Below are 17,301 nucleotides of genomic sequence, written 5' to 3'. Positions count from 1 at the left end.
CACAATGAAAAACATTAAAGGGGGGGTGAAATGCTCGTTTTCACTCAATATCCTGTTAATCTTGAGTACCTATAGAGTAGTACTGCATCCCTCATAACTCCAAAAAGTCTTTATTTTTATTATATTTATAAGAGAAAGATAGTCTGTACCGATTTTTCCCGGAAAAACACGAGCGCCTAGAGGCGTGACGTGTGGGCGGAGCTAAAGAATCACGAGCGCCAGTAGACTTTTGCGTTGAGAGCATGTGGAAGCTGTGACACAGATCCAGAGGCTGAAATTTAACAAGAGCAGCATCAGCAAAGGCGTCTCTATGTGGTATGTACTGAAACTGTAAATATTTGCTTAGGGGTTTTGGAAAATGACTAAGTTCCACTTTATGTCGTCTTTTTTTTTTTTTTTTTTTTTAAGCTGTACATGTGGAAAGTGTAGTTTGATGACAACATCGCATGTTGTTTACTTGATGTGCTTATGCGCCGATAGCTAAGTTAATAACACAGAGATATTTGAAGCAGTTTTACTCACCGCATGCGGTTCCAACACACGATCGTGACCCTTTTCCGTTGGGACTGCATTATCCTTAAGAAATAAAGATGTGCAATCCGAAATGCAGGGAACAAACGAAAACACTTGCACAACTCCGTTGATGCTCTGTAAAAATAAACTCCATCCAATGGTCCCTTAATGCTGTTTCTCTTTTGGTAATCTGTGCAGGGTTGTCTTGCCCTGGCAACCAAAAACACATTTCTTTTGTGACTTTTCGCGACGCTCTCGCTCTGATCAGGCTGTGCTCAGCCTCTCTCTGCTCTGCTATACGGGAGCGCGCGCTCTTCCAGCAGAAGTGCCTCAGGACCCATATAAGGAAATTCCGCTCCATCTAACGTCACACAGAGCCATACTCGAAAAAAACTTTCCGAAACTTGTGACAAACCGGAAGAGGTTTTTTTGGAACAAAAATACTCCTTCAAACGTACAACTTAATTTTTGAAACTTTGTCCATGTTTAGCATGGGAATCCAACTCTTTAACAGTGTAAAAAACTCAGTATGCATGAAATAGCATTTCACCCCCCCTTTAATATCTAATCCACAAAATAAGTTTAATTTTATTTATGTAAAATCAAATAATTGCTTATTTTAATAAGTTTATTTTTTATAAAGCTTGACTGTTTTTGCTTTCTGCACAACATACTTTCTTAATTATTTTCTGTGACTGTTGGAGTGAAATCAGATGCTTGTGCCACACCATTTCACCCCAATAAATAAATAAAATACTAAGAAATTATATTTTGCATTAAGAAAATTGACAGTTTTTACATTAACATTATTTTCATGACAATAAATCATTAAACTCCAAATAATAATTGCAAACATTCCCAATGCAAAGCTTATTCGCTCTATATAAAGTAAGCTCTCATTATTTTCTGACCATTTAACCCTAAAATATAATTTTTTAAAGAACTAATTAACGTATGTACTGTACATGTAAATGTGAAATGTATTTTGGTGTATAATATGTGATTTGGGGGTGAGAGTTTATGCTGCTGTGATCCACCAATCGTGATTTTCAGAAGTGCCAATGTTGAAAATATATGATATAGTTGTTCATCTTTATTTTATTTTTTTATGATATAAATCAAAATGTGTTGTTTATTATTATTTAAGAGCAGTTTGACTGTCAGAAGATGTTTGTTTATGATGAAGCCTCACCAGCCGCCTGCCACGGTATCATCTCAATATCATCTCAATATCATCTCCATCAGTCTGAAGTTTTTGTGATGCCTGCCGTAAATGAGCCATTATTTTTTAAAAATGTACCAAAAATGCTGCCTTTAGATACTCCTGGGAAACTATTTTTTCTTCAATGGCATACAAAATAACTGCTTAATACATTTGTATTGTTGATTTTGTTACACATTAGCCACCCATACACCAAATCTGTTTCATGATGTCAGTGTGTTTTTATATTACAAGTTTAATATCATTTTCATCTGGCACTGAGTTTCTGGATTTTTAAACATCTAATATTCAGGTTCAAGTATTTTGAATAAATCATATCAAATAATAGCACAGTATCTTAGATATGATTTAGCTCAAAGTTATGTTTTTTCAGCGACCTGTTTACATCAGTAAGTTTACATTTTTTCCTGCTGAACATGTTGTTACAGCCTTATACAGAAACACTGAACAGATTCAGGCTAACCATGACTGAAAGGTTTAGAGCCATACAGATGATCAACATGTGTTAAACAGACGTAGGACGTAGTTTTGATTTGTGAATGGATGATGCTCTTTGTTAGACGATGAATGAATGAGTTTGAAAGTGGAGTCAAGTTTACGTCAGACTTATTGTATCGTGGTTAAAAATTGTGTAAACACTCTATATTGTTTTTGATGGTGAAGGAATAATTATTTGTTTGCGCAGGGATTGTGAGATGTTTGATTTTTGCACAATACTGTATATGACCAGAGGGGATTCTGTGGTGATCAGGAACAATCTGAATTAAAGTACTTTGATTTGTTTGCGGATTAAAAATGTGCATATGATTGCAACTGTACTGTGAAATGCTTTCTCTCTCTCTCTCTATTTATATATATATATAAAATATGTTCTATATTTTTTCAGTCATACATTTATATGAAAATGTTTAAAATAAAATTGCAGATGGTAAACAAAAGTTTTTTTGTATATATGTTGTTTTTGTTAAGATCACATATGTGAATCAGTTCAAATACTGAAGTAATATTACTACTATTAGAGTGGAATTAAAAGGTATGCTTCTTAGCATTTTCTTGATTAAAAATGTTTAATGTTTATGAAAGTGACGTCACATACAGCCAAGTATGGTCACCCATACTCAGAATTCATGCTCTGCATTTAACCCATCCAAAGTGCACACACACAGCAGTGAACACACACACACACACATCCGGAGCAGTGGGCAGCCATTTATGCTGCAGCACCCAGGGAGCAGTTGGGGGTTAAGTGCCTCGCTCAAGGGGCACCTCAGTCGTGGTATTGAAGGTGGAGAGAGAACACTGTACATTCACTCCCCTACAACTCCTGCCTGCCGAAGACTCAAACTCACAGTTTTTGGATAACGAATCTGAATCTCTGACCAATAGGCCATGACTTCCCCTTTATTATGAGGGAAACCTTATATTATGGAGCAAAACTGATGAAACTGATGTGATTCCCAAACTTTTTGTCAGCCGAACCCCTCTCAGTTAAAATATTTACTTGAAGTTAATGGAGTCACACGATATGCAGGGAAACATTTAACTATTTCAACTTTTTTGCAAGTGTATTGTGATTTTAATATTATTTTTTTAAACTGATTTTTATGATTAATTTTGCTGACTCTCAAATCACCTGCAGTTCCCTTTCAAACCTCCAGGGGACATTTGGGAAACCCTGGTGTTGAGCGTTTTCAACAGAGATTGAATTTGCTGTAGATAGTCACTTTTCCTAGCTGGAAAATTAAAACATACACAGTCACTTTAGGTATACGTGAAGTAGGATATTTTATTATATATTAATTTCAAAAAGCAATTCAGCCCATTCATCAAGACGAACCAGAAAATAATGAGTAACTGCATGTTAAAAACAAAGAAAGGAAAAGATAAACTCCTCAGTATGAGAGGCACCAGATAATATTTATTTTATATATGGTTATGAAAAAAGCCCTAGAATTAAAAGCCCCTTGCTATGCAGCACTTATATCTGTCATCACTCTTTGGGTGATCTTTATCTTTTGGAGAAATTGTAGCTGGAATAGGATGGAGCATCAACGGTGTCGGTTGAGGCAGCAGGGAGCAGGAGCAGCCCTGTGGTGTAGTCCTTCCTGCATCGAGCCATGGCCTCCTTATATGTGATCTTTTCCTTCTTGGTGGGGTCAAACACATTCTTCACGAAGGTCGAATCATCCTGAAGTTGCTTGGCCATAGATGCATCGATCAGTTTTGTGTTAACAGCATTTTGTAAGTCAATACGTCCTGCTCGTTTCGGGTCTACCAGTCCGCCAGTCAGCATCTGCGCCTCCATGAACCACATGGCACTGTCGTTGGGAATCATTCCCCTTCGGGCAGCTTCTCCCACTGACATTCGCTCTTTGGACACAGGGTCTTCAAAGCCAGTAAAGGCCTTCTGGGCACTGAGGAGTTTGTGAAGATGGCTTGACTCAATCAATCCACACTCTGCTGCCTTGTGAATGGAGAGTTTGTCTTTCTTGTTCAGGTCCACAATACCTCCAGTGGCAGCCTGAGCTTCCAGAAGCCTCATTGCTGTGTCTTGATCAATCAGTTTGCGTGTAAGTGCACTTCGTACAGACATGCGACTGTCTGTGGTGACATCTAAGATGCCTGAAATTGGGAAAAGCTCATCTCCACTGGTGATCAACAGTGAGTTTAAGTTGCTATTGCTGGAGTAGGACAGGCGACGTGTCAGTGAAGAGGAGTTGTAGCTCTGGCTTGTTGGGGCGTGTGTCTGAACAGTTGTTGTTTGAGTTGCACTTAGAGGAGGGAGGGATGTTGATTTCTTCTCCCCTGCAACCAGAAGAGCAAACTCTGAAATGGACATTTTGCCCTCTCTGTAGCGCTGAAGCTCATTCTTGGTCAGTCTGCCATTTTTCAGGGCTGTCTCGATGGAGTACTGCTTTCCACTTTTACGATCCTGCAGAAGCGTGGTCTCACCTTCAGGACCAGTGGTTGTGATTTCCTCCCAACTACACTCAAGCTCTTGGAAGTGGATGTACTGATTGCGATCAATCAGACCTTCAACATAGGCATCATAGGCTGACATGTCTTTGCCAGTCTCTGGGTCCAGAATTGTGACTTTGGTGGAGACGTTGGTCTCTCTGGTGTTTGTCTCTGTGTGGTGCGTCTCCTTTATTTGTTTCTGGAGCTCCATGATAGTAATTTCCAGTCGGTTGATAAACTCTTTCACTTCCAGGATTTCTCTCTCCAGGCGCTGGACTTCAGACTCCAGCTTGATGCTGTTTTGCCTGCTGACTTGGTTCCTCTCACTCAAGAGCTTGGATTGATGTTGGAAAGTTATGGTGATCTCCTGTTTTTGGGACTCTAGTCTTCTCAACTCCTGGAGAAGTTCATTCATCTCTTTCTTGATTCTATCCCTGTACACAATCAAGGTGGTCTCTTCTTGAGAGAAATTTGTTCTGGTTGTCTGAATTCGAGTTATTTTGTTGTTGAGTCGCAGAAGTTCTTCATCTTTGAGGGCTCTTGCATTCTTCAACTGGGTGAGTTGGGCTCTAAGGTTTTCTCTTTCTGCCTCCACCGTTTGGTCCTTCTCAACCCTAATAACCTCTTTATGGATGACCTTCTCCACAGATTTCTCTTTGGTCAGAGACTCTATCCTGATTTTGAGGTTTCGAATCTCTCTCTCCAGACGGGAAAAGCTGGAACTTTCATTTTCCAGGGTAACGCGAAGGTCAGTGATTAGTTTGTCAACTGTAGGGTCTCTCTCAACTTTCAAAACCTCCTCTATAACAATCTTTTCCTCAACAGGTGTTGGACAAGTTTCAAGTTCATAGATTCTAGCCTTGATTTGTCTCAGCTCTGTCTCTACCTGGATCTTCTTCTGCCGATCCACAAGCTCCAGCTTTTTCTCCAGCTCCAGGACTAGAGATCTCATCTGCTGCACCTCCAGTTCTAGCTGCCTACGACCCTTTATGGTCTCCTCCAAAGTCTTGACTAACCTCTGGTGGGCCAGAATCTGACTGGGATCTGTCTGGAGGCGCACAATTTCTTGGACCACAACCCTTTCTTCTGGTTTCTGTCTCTCCAGCACAATGTACTTGTTTTTAAGGTCAAACACATTCTCCTCAACCGTTCGGCGACGTTGAATTTCCTCTCGTACTTCCCTCCTGAGATGTTCAGCTTCCTTCTCCAGAAGAGGGTCATTTTCATACCTTATCAATTCTTTGGTCACCACTTTGGTCTCCACCTTTGATCTTTCAGACTTCCACTCATCCCTGTCCTTGCGTAGACGAATCACCCGATTCATAGTGGAGTCAAAATTGGTTCTCAAAATGGTGAGCTGCTCATTCAACCTCTTAATTTCTTTGACAATTTCAGGACTCCTCTCTTCTTTCACCAACTCTCGAGTCACTTCCTTCAGTTCAACCTTTGGCTTCTCGGAGCGCAGAGTCTTCAGATCCACCATGATCACATTGATCTCATTCTCAATGCTAGTACGACGTCTGCTTATTTCAAGAAGCTCGTTTCTCAGCCGTCTCAGTTCCACCTCTGTCTCAGGGTCAATCCTGTAGATCTCATGGATGATCTCATTAAACTCTATCTTTTGTTTGATGGTCTCCACTTGGCTGTAGCGGAGCTGAAGACTGGAGAACTCTTTCATCATAATATTGTATTCACGGACCAGTTCTTCCAGGTGTACACGGAGGGTCTTGGACTCTTGTAGGAGTTCAGCATCCTGCTCCACCCTTTTCACCTCCTTGATGATAGTTTTCGGTTGTATAGTTGGAATAATCCTCTCCAGATTATTGATCTGACTCCTAATCTGGAATATCTGATCGTTCAGGTTCTGGCATCTGACACCTTCATTAGAGATCTCGCTCTTCAAGTTTAACACAGCTTTCAGCATTTCAGGGTCTTTTTCTAGTTTCACAACCTCTTTCAAAACCAATTTCTCTTTTATCACAGGCCTCTTGCTCTCCAGGACAGTAACTTCCGTTCTCATATGTACCGTTTCACTCTCGTGCACTCGAATTTCCTCCCTTAGCTTGAGCATGAGCTCCCTGATCCTCTTGGCTTCAACATCCAATTTGGGATCACGCTCAATTTCAGTAAGCACCTTTGTCACCAGCTTGGGCTTCACTTCGACAATTTCACGTTCACAACTGACAATTTTTTTGTTGACAATCTCAATTTCGGTGTGCAATTCGGATCGTTTATTTATCTCTTCCGTTACCCTCCTCTTAAGCGCTTCCAAGTTGGCCTCCAGCTTCTGATCACGGTAGTAATGAACAGTTTCCTTTTCTTCCACACGCTCAACACCTCTCCGACTCTTCAGGGACATCATACGTTTCCTGTAGGTCGTTAAATCATTCTCGGCATGAGCACGGCGAGATATTTCTTCATGCAGTTCTCGCTTCAGACCGTCAACTTCGTCCAAGTCCCTCTGCTGACTTTGAATCTGAAGTTGCTGCCTTACCACTACATGGCTCACAATTTCATCATTCTATTCATGGAAAAAAAAAGATTGGTTTATGTTAAGTTAAGAAGTTCATGGTAGCTTTATATCCTTCAACAACATTACAGTACCTTGCTGATGAGGTCCTTGGCCAATATCACTTGATTCAGCAGTTGATTATTCTGTGCTGATACTTCAGAGTAAAGGTTCACAACATCCCTTTCCTAAAGTAACAAATTGTACAGATATTTGGAAATGTACATAAACAAAAAATTCATTATTATGGTCATTATGGTAAAGCAACCTACCTTCCTCTGCACAGCTTCAGCCAGGGTGATGTAATCAAGTCTTTTTGTGTTTATTTCTGGTTTTCCCATTGCACTGCGGTATTTGTTAGAATTCAATTCATACTCCTGAAGACACAGAAGCAAGCAATCATTTACATTCAAGTTAGAACTGACATGCGAAATGTGCAGTAGTATGATCATGTTCAAATGGCCATCGTACGTTAAGAACGCCCTGAAGTTCACGTGAAATTTTCACCACCCGGTTTACATCATCCTGCTTTCTCTTGATGTCTTCAACTGCCCTCTGCAACCAAATTTATTTATACATGATATTACAGTATAATCCAACATATCTGAGATATGATATAATTATGCCACTTGTGGTACTAAACGGAATTGCAAAAAAATAAGCAATAAATATACTAATGGCATTAGTCCTAAGAATTATTTCTTCTTTAAGAATTAATACATATTTACAATAAATATATCTGATAATATTAATAATGATAAACATTTTTTAAAATAATCAAATTAATGAATGCCAATAAAACTTAATACTGACCAACTGAGAGTGCTGCTTGGCATAGATTTGCGACACACTTTCACCTGGCCAAACTTCGTTGTTGGGCATATTGATGAGGAAAGCAGTGAGCGACTGGATGGCACGGTTAAATTCTGTATTTTTATTCATGGCCTCTTGCAACAGAGTTGTCCTGTGAAAAGTTTACGCATAGAGTTTTAAAAGACTATAGCACTGTACAAAAAGCAGACTTGCCTCAATAAACAAAAAAGACGTCAGCACAAAAAAAGAAGATGCCTTTTTTGACATCTCACCTTTGCTGCAGCTGGCTGTTGATGTTGGAGTAGCGATTCCTCAAATTCCTGACCTCGTTCTCTTGGTGGGTGATGTCAGGGCAATACTCCTGGAAGATCTTCTGCAGAGAGCTGCATGCCTGCTCTGTGACAGCCAACTCACGGTTCAACTGCTGAATGTCATCTTTCTTGGATATAACCTCTTTACTCATTGTCTGAAGAGAAAACAATTTTAGACATACAGACAAATCAATACAATGTTTTGAATGGGAAGTTGTACCATATCCAAACCATTCCTGCTTTAATTTCAGCACTGAATCTAAAAAGAAAGATATTTAGATAAAAATGACTTGAACTGGTAAATTGGTGTTTTTCTTTGATAAGGCTTTAGAAGACTTTGAGTATAATCCATAATACAATACCATTCAAAAGTTTGGGATCCGTAAGATTATGTTTAATGTTTTTGAAAAAAGTATCTTCTGCTAAACGAGGATGGATTTATTCGATCAAAGCATAGTTAAAACAGTAATATTATTAAATATTATTAAAATTTAAAATAAATATAAAAAAGATACACCCTACCAGCAGAGGGCATCATTAAGTTACAGCCAAAACACTGACCTAAAATCCCCCCACTTGAAGCATATCAGAAATTCAAAGCTTACCACCATGCATCAGGTTGGAAATAAAGCTTAATGTCCAACAGAAGTCTGTAGCATACGTAGTCAGCATTATTTCGCTGAATAAGTTATAATACAATCTATTATTAATGTCTCGATGGAGCACTATCGATTTCAAACTCTTCAAGATAGCGCGAACTCTGTGGAGTTCTACTAGCATTACATTTTCAACAGGAGTAAAACGTTATGTTATACTATGTATGGTTAATTAATTATTAATTGTACCAACATATAAATCTTTAACTGCTTCAAAATGAATGCTGTTAAATACATTTTTGTTGAAACATTTGCCGTTAGCCTACTTTAGAAAAAATAAATAAAACCTAATTACATAAACAGTGAATGCACAAGGTGAGTTAACGTATACAAAGCATAACCTTTATTCAGATTTCGTGAACACTTTGTCATTTGAAATGCGTATTTCTTTTAGGATCTCGTCAGCTGATGTTTATGTACGCTAGTGCGATGAATATGATATGTAACTTTTTAATACGCAGGGGAAATTCCCGACACATAATAACCGTTTACATGCTTAGGATGTTTGTTTTGTAAGAATGTACAGGGAAACTTGAAACTTGATGTTTTCTCATCTAAATCGTACGATTTCCCATTATTTCAATAGACTGTATGGGACTACTAGAGAATACCAATATGGCGGCGCAGCGGCTTCACTTTTATGACGTCACGAGCCATTCAGTTCTCTATTAGAGATCAGTGGTGTCTACCTGCAGCTGTCCGGAGTGATTGCGGATGGCATTGGGTTCATCTAACACACCAGGGTCTGCAGCCAAATCATCCTCGAACGCAGTCAGCATATTGCACACCTTCTTGATCTGTTTCTCCAGGAACATGGAAGACGTGATCCTGAAGAAATAATCCCAAGTTTTTACAATAGTATGCGTCCAAAAACCATAGAAATACCACAATACATAATACAGTCTTTGTGTTTTTTCTTACTTCTTGTGGTAGAGATCAGAGAGGGTGGTGATGTTGTCGAATTTGTTGTTGACTTTGCTCAGCTTCAGAGGCAGTGAGGATGTGGTGGGCCCCAGGGGTTTCTGGGATATCAGGGGCTCCATGTCCCTCTGAGCCGATGCTTTCTCGGCCTCCAGGTTTCTTAGAGTTGCGACAAAACCCTGAAGAGATCAAAGCGAACTGTGAGTCAGTCAATGTTTCCTACAAACTATATTATCCAGCATTTGTTTCTCCTTTGACCAACTAGACCACATTTAGATTTAAAACTCCAGTTTTGATTCCCGCTCTTACATCGTGGTCTTTGGTTCTGGCGGACAGGTCTCCGATGGGTGCGGCGCGATCTAACGGAGACCTCATTTGGTTCTGCATGTCTTTCTCTAACTTCAGCAGGTCTAAATAGATCTGTTCCAGCCGGCTGTCAATGAGGCTGGCCTTCGCGCTGTCAGGGACGGTGGCCACAGCGACTGTCGGGAGAAATAACATCATTTACTACTCAAACTCAACATGATAGATAACTCACCATCAGGCGTTTGTTTCTTCATGGGAACAGACACTTGTTCAGAAATGGTTGCTCTGCAGTGAATGGGTGCCGTCAGAATGAGAGTCTGAACAGATGATAAATACATCACAATAATCCACAACTAACCCACACCACTCCACTCTATCAGTTAATGCCTTGTGAAGAAAAAAAGCTGAATGTTTGCTAGAAAAAAAAAATCCATCTTTAAGATGTTTTAACTTTAAACCGTTGTCTCTGGCTAAAATACAAACACAATCCTTTTGGAAAAAGTCCCTCTCCTGTTGTCTATCACATCAAAATCCACTAACATTTAGTACACATATATACTTTTTTACAGTTTTAGCTGCAATTGTGATTTTTTTTTTTTTTCAGCTGTTTGGACTCTCATTCTGACGGCACCCATTCACCGCAGAGGATCCATTGCTGAGCAAGAGATGCAATGCTGAATTTCTCCAAATCTGATGAACAAAAAAAAATCTTGGATAGCCTGAGGGTGAGTACATTTTCAACAATTTTCACATTTTCTTTTTTTTTGGGTGAACTGTTCCTTTAACAACAACAAAACAATCAAAAAATTTAGAAAACTTTAATTGAAATTAAAATAAAAACTCCCAGAACACACACACACTCACAAAAGAAACAGACAACACAATAAAACCTATTTAAAAATACCTGTGGTAATACTGTATATCAATGGTAAACAGACCTTGTTTTACGAACTGCGTGAACTCCATCTCCTTCACACCACAGAAATCTCTGCTCAGACTGAATACAAGACAAGAACACAGCAATGTTAAAACAGGAAGCAGCTGGGAGAGCTAGACCTACACTTCCTGCCTCTCACGACAGACGTTCAGCTGCAGCCCCTTCATACGCCTGGACGCTTCACCTGCTTCAGTGACTCTCAAACATCAAGCTCATGTGACATGTGTTTAACAGTGTCAGAGTCACTGTCACTGCTGCTTTCATCGGTGGCTTGGCATCTTCAGCAGAAGAAATGCCATTAGATTTCAGTTTCTACTTTCTCCACCGGCCGTATCAGACTTCATCTGTCAATCACTCGCCCTGTCAGCAGCTCATCTGCACTTTTACTGAGCTGACGGTCACACCTTCCAGAGAGAGAGAGAGAGAGAGAGAGAGACTGAGAGAGAGACCGAGAGAGAGAGAGAGAGAGAGAGAGAGAGCGAGAGAGAGAGAGAGAGAGAGAGAGAGAGAGAGAGAGCGAGAGAGAGAGAGAGAGACCGAGACCGAGACCGAGACCGAGAGAGAGAGAGAGAGAGAGAGAGAGAGAGAGAGAGAGAGAGTGATTGACAGGTGTGTGGGCGTGTCTGTGGAATGTTGAGGTGGAACTCTCAGAATTCCTGCTCTTTTCTTCAGGAATCTCTGCTGCTGCTGTGTAAAGTGACACCCTGGACGTGCGGGCGGCTCTTTGTCTCACACATAATCAAGCGTGTGGCTGCTCTTTAAAGGCCATGCATTTCTGGGAAGAGTCTTTCTGCTCCCGCCTGCGCACCTCAGCAGTGACTCAAAACGTGATTAAAAATGGTGAAAAATAATAAACATCACGTATGTTCTAAAAAAATTACTTTACTTTTAGAAATCAATTTGTCAAAATCCATTCGAGTGCATAATCACCAAGTAAATAAATATATATTAATAAATATTTGATTAAAAAAGTTAAAAGCTGTTAAAAATGTTGAAAAGAACATAATATTATAGTACAAATATGAACTGAGAGACTGCATGAAATACTTGCACTTTAAAAAAAAATATTATTTAAAATCCATGCAATAGGCATAATCATGTTTTAAAAATAATAATGCTTAATTATTTCAAAACTTAAAAAAAAAACTGCTATACATTTTATAAATATTAATTCATGCAATGATCATATTTACCATTTGAGAATATACATACACAAAGAAAGAAACAAAATAAATAAAAAAATTAATAAATACAAATACAAATAAATATATTTAATGCACACACACACACACACACAAAAAAGAGATTAAAAAAGGTTTTAATGATCAGAAGGAGAAACTAGCAGTGCTCAAACTAATGCTCTTTCTCTCTGTCAGGGGACGAGCTCAAACACAGAGAGATTTCCTCATTCAAACACAATTAACCATCAGTTAATTAGAACAATCACTGACTCATTATCATGAGGAAATGAATAACTCACACTGATTAGCACACAATTCAATTCTAGGTTAAACACACACCTCCTAAAACTCCCTCACACACCTGAATCCCTCACACAATAGTGTTTCACAAACAGCAGTTAGAGCCTCAGTATGACACAAGGAAACACACTCAAACACCATCAGCTGGATCCACGTCAGTGTCAGAGAGCACTATACAGCTTTCTGTTCTGGGACCTCTCCGAAGCAATGACAGAAAAGGTCAAATATCATTTACAAAACAAAATAAAAATACTAAAATGAAACATATAGAAAATATAACATTAAAAAATAAAACAAAATAAAAGGAATGTAAAAAATAATAAATATAATAAAATGTAAAGTATAACTGGTCAAATAAAATGAAAAAATAAAACAAAAAATAGAATGTATAAAATAAACTAAATGAAATAATAAAAATAAAATAAAACAAATCCTTTTGTTTCTAATGCAGGAACTCACAGGACTTAAAAGTATATGATTTTCTGTATTGATGTCTGTATTTTCATTTTGGCAGTTTGCTAAATTGCTAATTGTGTATATAATTATAAATATATTTTATGATATATAAAAAATACAATATGAATTTTTTTTTTAATCTAAATAATAATTAAAAAATAACAATAATTACATAAAAATTTCACTTTCACATAATCATTTTTCTGTTCAACATTTCTGAAATTCCTTGAATATGTCTAAAGATGCCAAGAGATGCCATCAGACTAAACATGAACATGCTTTATTTAGCAGGCTAAGACTTAAAAAATTGTCTCAATAATTATTCAATAATAAAATTTCATTAAAAAAAAAGAAGATGTGCCACCATTTTTAAATGACCTAATGCATAATTAATAGCATCATAAAGCCTGCATGCATGTGTAATAATTCCACCCGAGGCCATCTGCTGCTGCTGTCAGTGTCTGATCACTCATCTGTCGTCTCTCTGTCGTTCACTGTGTTTCTGTGCTTTGAATGTGATAAATGAACTTGTTTCCTCAGAAGACGCTGTAGTTTAGACGTCCCACAGCACACAGCACTAAACTGTTAACCACTGACTCACTGTCATAACCAGTTCCCCTCATGAGCCGCATGTGTCACACTGAATCCTGCACTCTGATTGGCTGACGCCATCAAATATTCATGTGCAATGAGGTTTCAGGAAGACTTTACAACAGGGTGTCAAACTCAGCTCCTCATCAATTTTTTTAATGTTAGTTAAAAATGCAATTGTTAACTCTGAGGTACATTAAATACAACTAACAGACACAACTTTCAATGTAGTAGTAAACACAGAAACAACTATTAACTGATTAATAAATGCTGTTTGTCATTGTCGGGTCATGTTAACTAATGCAATGATAACAAATGGAATCTTGTCTTCAAGCATTATTGGTTTTTCTCATCACAAAATAAAATAATTACAATATTCGGGGCCTTTTTATGGTAATTAGTTGCTTAATGAGCAGAATAATCAGGCACATTCATTATCGCCCAAAGACACGGATCGTTCCACCCTGCATTATTTTGTGATAATGCTAGTGTGTGTGTGTGTGTGTGTGTGTGTGTGAGAAAGAGAGATAATGCCTCCCCTTTCATAAAGATAAATCACACACAAATCCAGTCGACTCACAGTTTTAATGCATAAACACCGGTGCATTTCTACTCTAAAATGCCTTCATTCATTCAGGTGTGTGTCTCTGATCTGATCTAATGAGCCATAAGGCTCTTGCTAAAGGCATAAATATCATACGAGAGCGAACAGAAACGAGACATAAGTTCACATAAAACATGAAGTGATGGAAACTCACTTTTCGGGCTTGATGGGACTGTATTCCTTCCTCTTAAACATCCCGGGTCCTGCGTCTGCGTCTGTGTGGGGCTCAGTGATGTCGAGCTCCCGTCTGTCTTCTGTTATGGCTGTCTGTCACCTGCTGTGGCTCCGCCCACTAAACAGGTGTGTCACATTCAGACTGGACGCACCTGTTCCTGCCCTCTGAATCCCTCCGGCGAACTCTTCCTCTTCTGCACGCTCACTGTCCTCTGGAAATACCTGAACCACTGACACTACAGACATTACATGTGTCATGAACCTTTCAAAATGAACATAACACTTTTATTCAGCAAGGATACAGTAAACTGATCTAAAGTGACAGTCAAGACATTTTTAATGTTAGAAAAGATTTCTATTACTATTCTTTTAACAGCAAAGAATCCTGAAGAACGAGATATATTGCAGTTTCTACAAAACAACAACCGTTTTCAGCATCAGAATTGTTTCTTAAGCAGCAAACAAGCACATTTATAATGAGTTTTGAAGGACCGTGTGACACTGACAAATTCAGCTTTGGTCACAGCAATAAACTAATTGAAACGGCAAAAACATTTCAGGATCTCAAATAAATGCAGCCTTAGTGAGCAGAACAGACTTTGTTCAAAAGCATTACAAATCTTACACTACCTTTAAATTTAGTCTCTTTGGGGAAAAAACGTCTACCAGATGCATAAATGTCAATGTAAAATGTACAAAAATGAGAATTATTGTATCATAAAATGCTAAAAAACAGATCTAACATTAAAGATGAAGACAGTCAGTAAGTATTGTATTTGTTTGTGTGATCTTGACTTCATACAGCCTCTAAAATGAACCAAAAACACCATTAGATTCAACAACACTCCTGCAGTGTCTCGGTTTAGAAATATTCATCTGCTCTTACACCTGATAACAGGTGTGGAAATGCATGAGTGTTTGGTGTGTGGTGGAGCGGGAATGCGGTCTATCCAGTCAGATCAACTTTAGAAACTCTCGCTCTCTGTCACTGCTCATTTATCATCATAACTCAAAAGACGAGGCATTGAGCCACCCACAAACGACAAACTTACAGTATGTAATTAAGCCAATCAGGGACAGTAACTCAGTGCCCCGTGACCTCTGACCCTGACATGTACTGGCGTCCCACAGGCAGACGAAACACCGGAAGCACAAATTAAATCTAAACATGCTCCGTCACGCATGCATCGGCGTGTTAGCGTGAGGTTCCCAGCATTAGTGCTCTTCTCTAGAGTGTGTTTAGGCCGCAGGGCGTCTCAAATGAGCGTTTAGTGTCATAGTTAACTATTTTGTTCACCAGTGGATCCTCTGCAGTGAAGGGGTGCCATTCAGAATGAGTCCAGACAGCTGATAAAAACATCACAATAGTCCATCAGTTAATGTCTTGAGAAGCTAAAAGCTGTGTGTTTGTAGGAAACAAATCCATCATTAAGATGTTTAACTTTAATCCATTGTTAAAACACGAGTCTTCTAACTGTAATATTGCTTCCTCCAATAAAAAGTCATCTGGTCTGAATCAGGAGAGAAATCTGCACAGATCAAGCACCGTTTACGATTTAAAACAGTCCTAATTAGCTCTACACAATTATGTTGGTGGATGTTGATGTAAGAGACAAAAGGAGATTGACTTTTTCACTGAAGGAAGTGTTATTTAGTCAGAAGCAATGGTATGAAACATCTTAATGGTGGATTTGTTTCTAATAAACACAGCTTTTCACTTCACAAGACATTACTGATGGACATGAGTGGTGTGGATTACTTGAGGATTATTGAGATGTTTTTATCAGCTGTTTGGACTCTCATTCTGACGGCACCCATTCACTGCTGTGCACCCATTGGTGAACAAGTGATGTAACGCTACATTTCTGCAAATCTTTTTCCATGAAGAAACAAACTCATATACAGTACATCTGGCTTTAAGGTAAAGTCAATTATCTGCAAATGTGAAATTTTGGGTGAACTATACATTTATTTTTCTAAATGAACAGGCAGATATTTCTTTAAACATTCATTACTAACTACAGAATCATTGTGTATAAAGCCATTTTAAAACATACCTGACTCATCGAAAGATTGGACACCTACAAACCGTCACACAATAATAAAAACAGACTCCGAAGTGCTGATCTGAATCAACAGAGTCGCGAACAGGCTCCGAAGTCCCGATCTGTATCAACCGAGTCACGAACAGGCTTCGAAGTCCCGATCTGAATCAACAGAGTCGCGAACAGTCTCCGAAGTCCCGATCTGAATCAACAGAGTCGCGAACAGTCTCTGAAGTGCTGATCTGAATCAACAGAGTCACGAACAGGCTCCGAAGTGCCGATCTGAATCAATAGAGTCGCGAACAGGCTCCGAAGTGTGCCGATCTGAATCAACAGAGTCGCAAACATGCTCCGAAGTGCCGATCTGAAACAACCGAGTCGCGAACAGACTCCGAAGTGCCGATCTGAATCAATAGAGCCGCGAACAGGCTCCGAAGTGCCGATCTGAATCAATAGAGCCGCGAACAGGCTCCGAAGTGCCGATCTGAATCAATAGAGCCGCGAACAGGCTCCGAAGTGCCGATCTGAATCAACAGAGTCGCAAACATGCTCCGAAGTGCCGATCTGAAACAACCGAGTCGCGAACAGGCTCCGAAGTGCCGATCTGAATCAACCGAGTCGCGAACAGGCTCCGAAGTGCCGATCTGAATCAATAGAGCCGCGAACAGGCTCCGAAGTGCCGATCTGAATCAATAGAGCCGCGAACAGGCTCCGAAGTGCCGATCTGAATCAACCGAGTCACGAACAGGCTCCGAAGTGTGCCGATCTGAATCAACAGAGTCGCAAACATGCTCCGAAGTGCCG

The 17,301-nt window shown here is 39.2% G+C and overlaps 1 protein-coding gene across 1 annotated transcript; it reads right to left on the bottom strand.

The window, feature by feature from the left end:
* Nucleotides 1-3,503: 3,503 nt before the first annotated feature.
* On the bottom strand, nt 3,504-14,643 carry LOC113054684 (envoplakin-like). Its single transcript, XM_026220386.1, has 11 exons — nt 14,433-14,643; nt 11,148-11,206; nt 10,213-10,385; nt 9,904-10,082; nt 9,672-9,810; nt 8,288-8,481; nt 8,016-8,166; nt 7,674-7,757; nt 7,475-7,579; nt 7,298-7,390; nt 3,504-7,214 (listed from the first exon to the last, which is right to left on the bottom strand). The coding sequence occupies exons 1-11, from the start codon at nt 14,471-14,473 to the stop codon at nt 3,744-3,746; spliced, it is 4,689 nt and encodes a 1,562-aa protein (XP_026076171.1). The 5' UTR covers nt 14,474-14,643; the 3' UTR covers nt 3,504-3,743.
* Nucleotides 14,644-17,301: the final 2,658 nt, after the last annotated feature.

Source organism: Carassius auratus, chromosome 3, assembly GCF_003368295.1.
Source record: "Carassius auratus strain Wakin chromosome 3, ASM336829v1, whole genome shotgun sequence".
NCBI classification, from domain to species: domain Eukaryota; kingdom Metazoa; phylum Chordata; class Actinopteri; order Cypriniformes; family Cyprinidae; genus Carassius; species Carassius auratus.
Note: the sequence above shows the minus strand (reverse complement) of the source record. Positions and strands in the feature narration are given on the sequence as shown.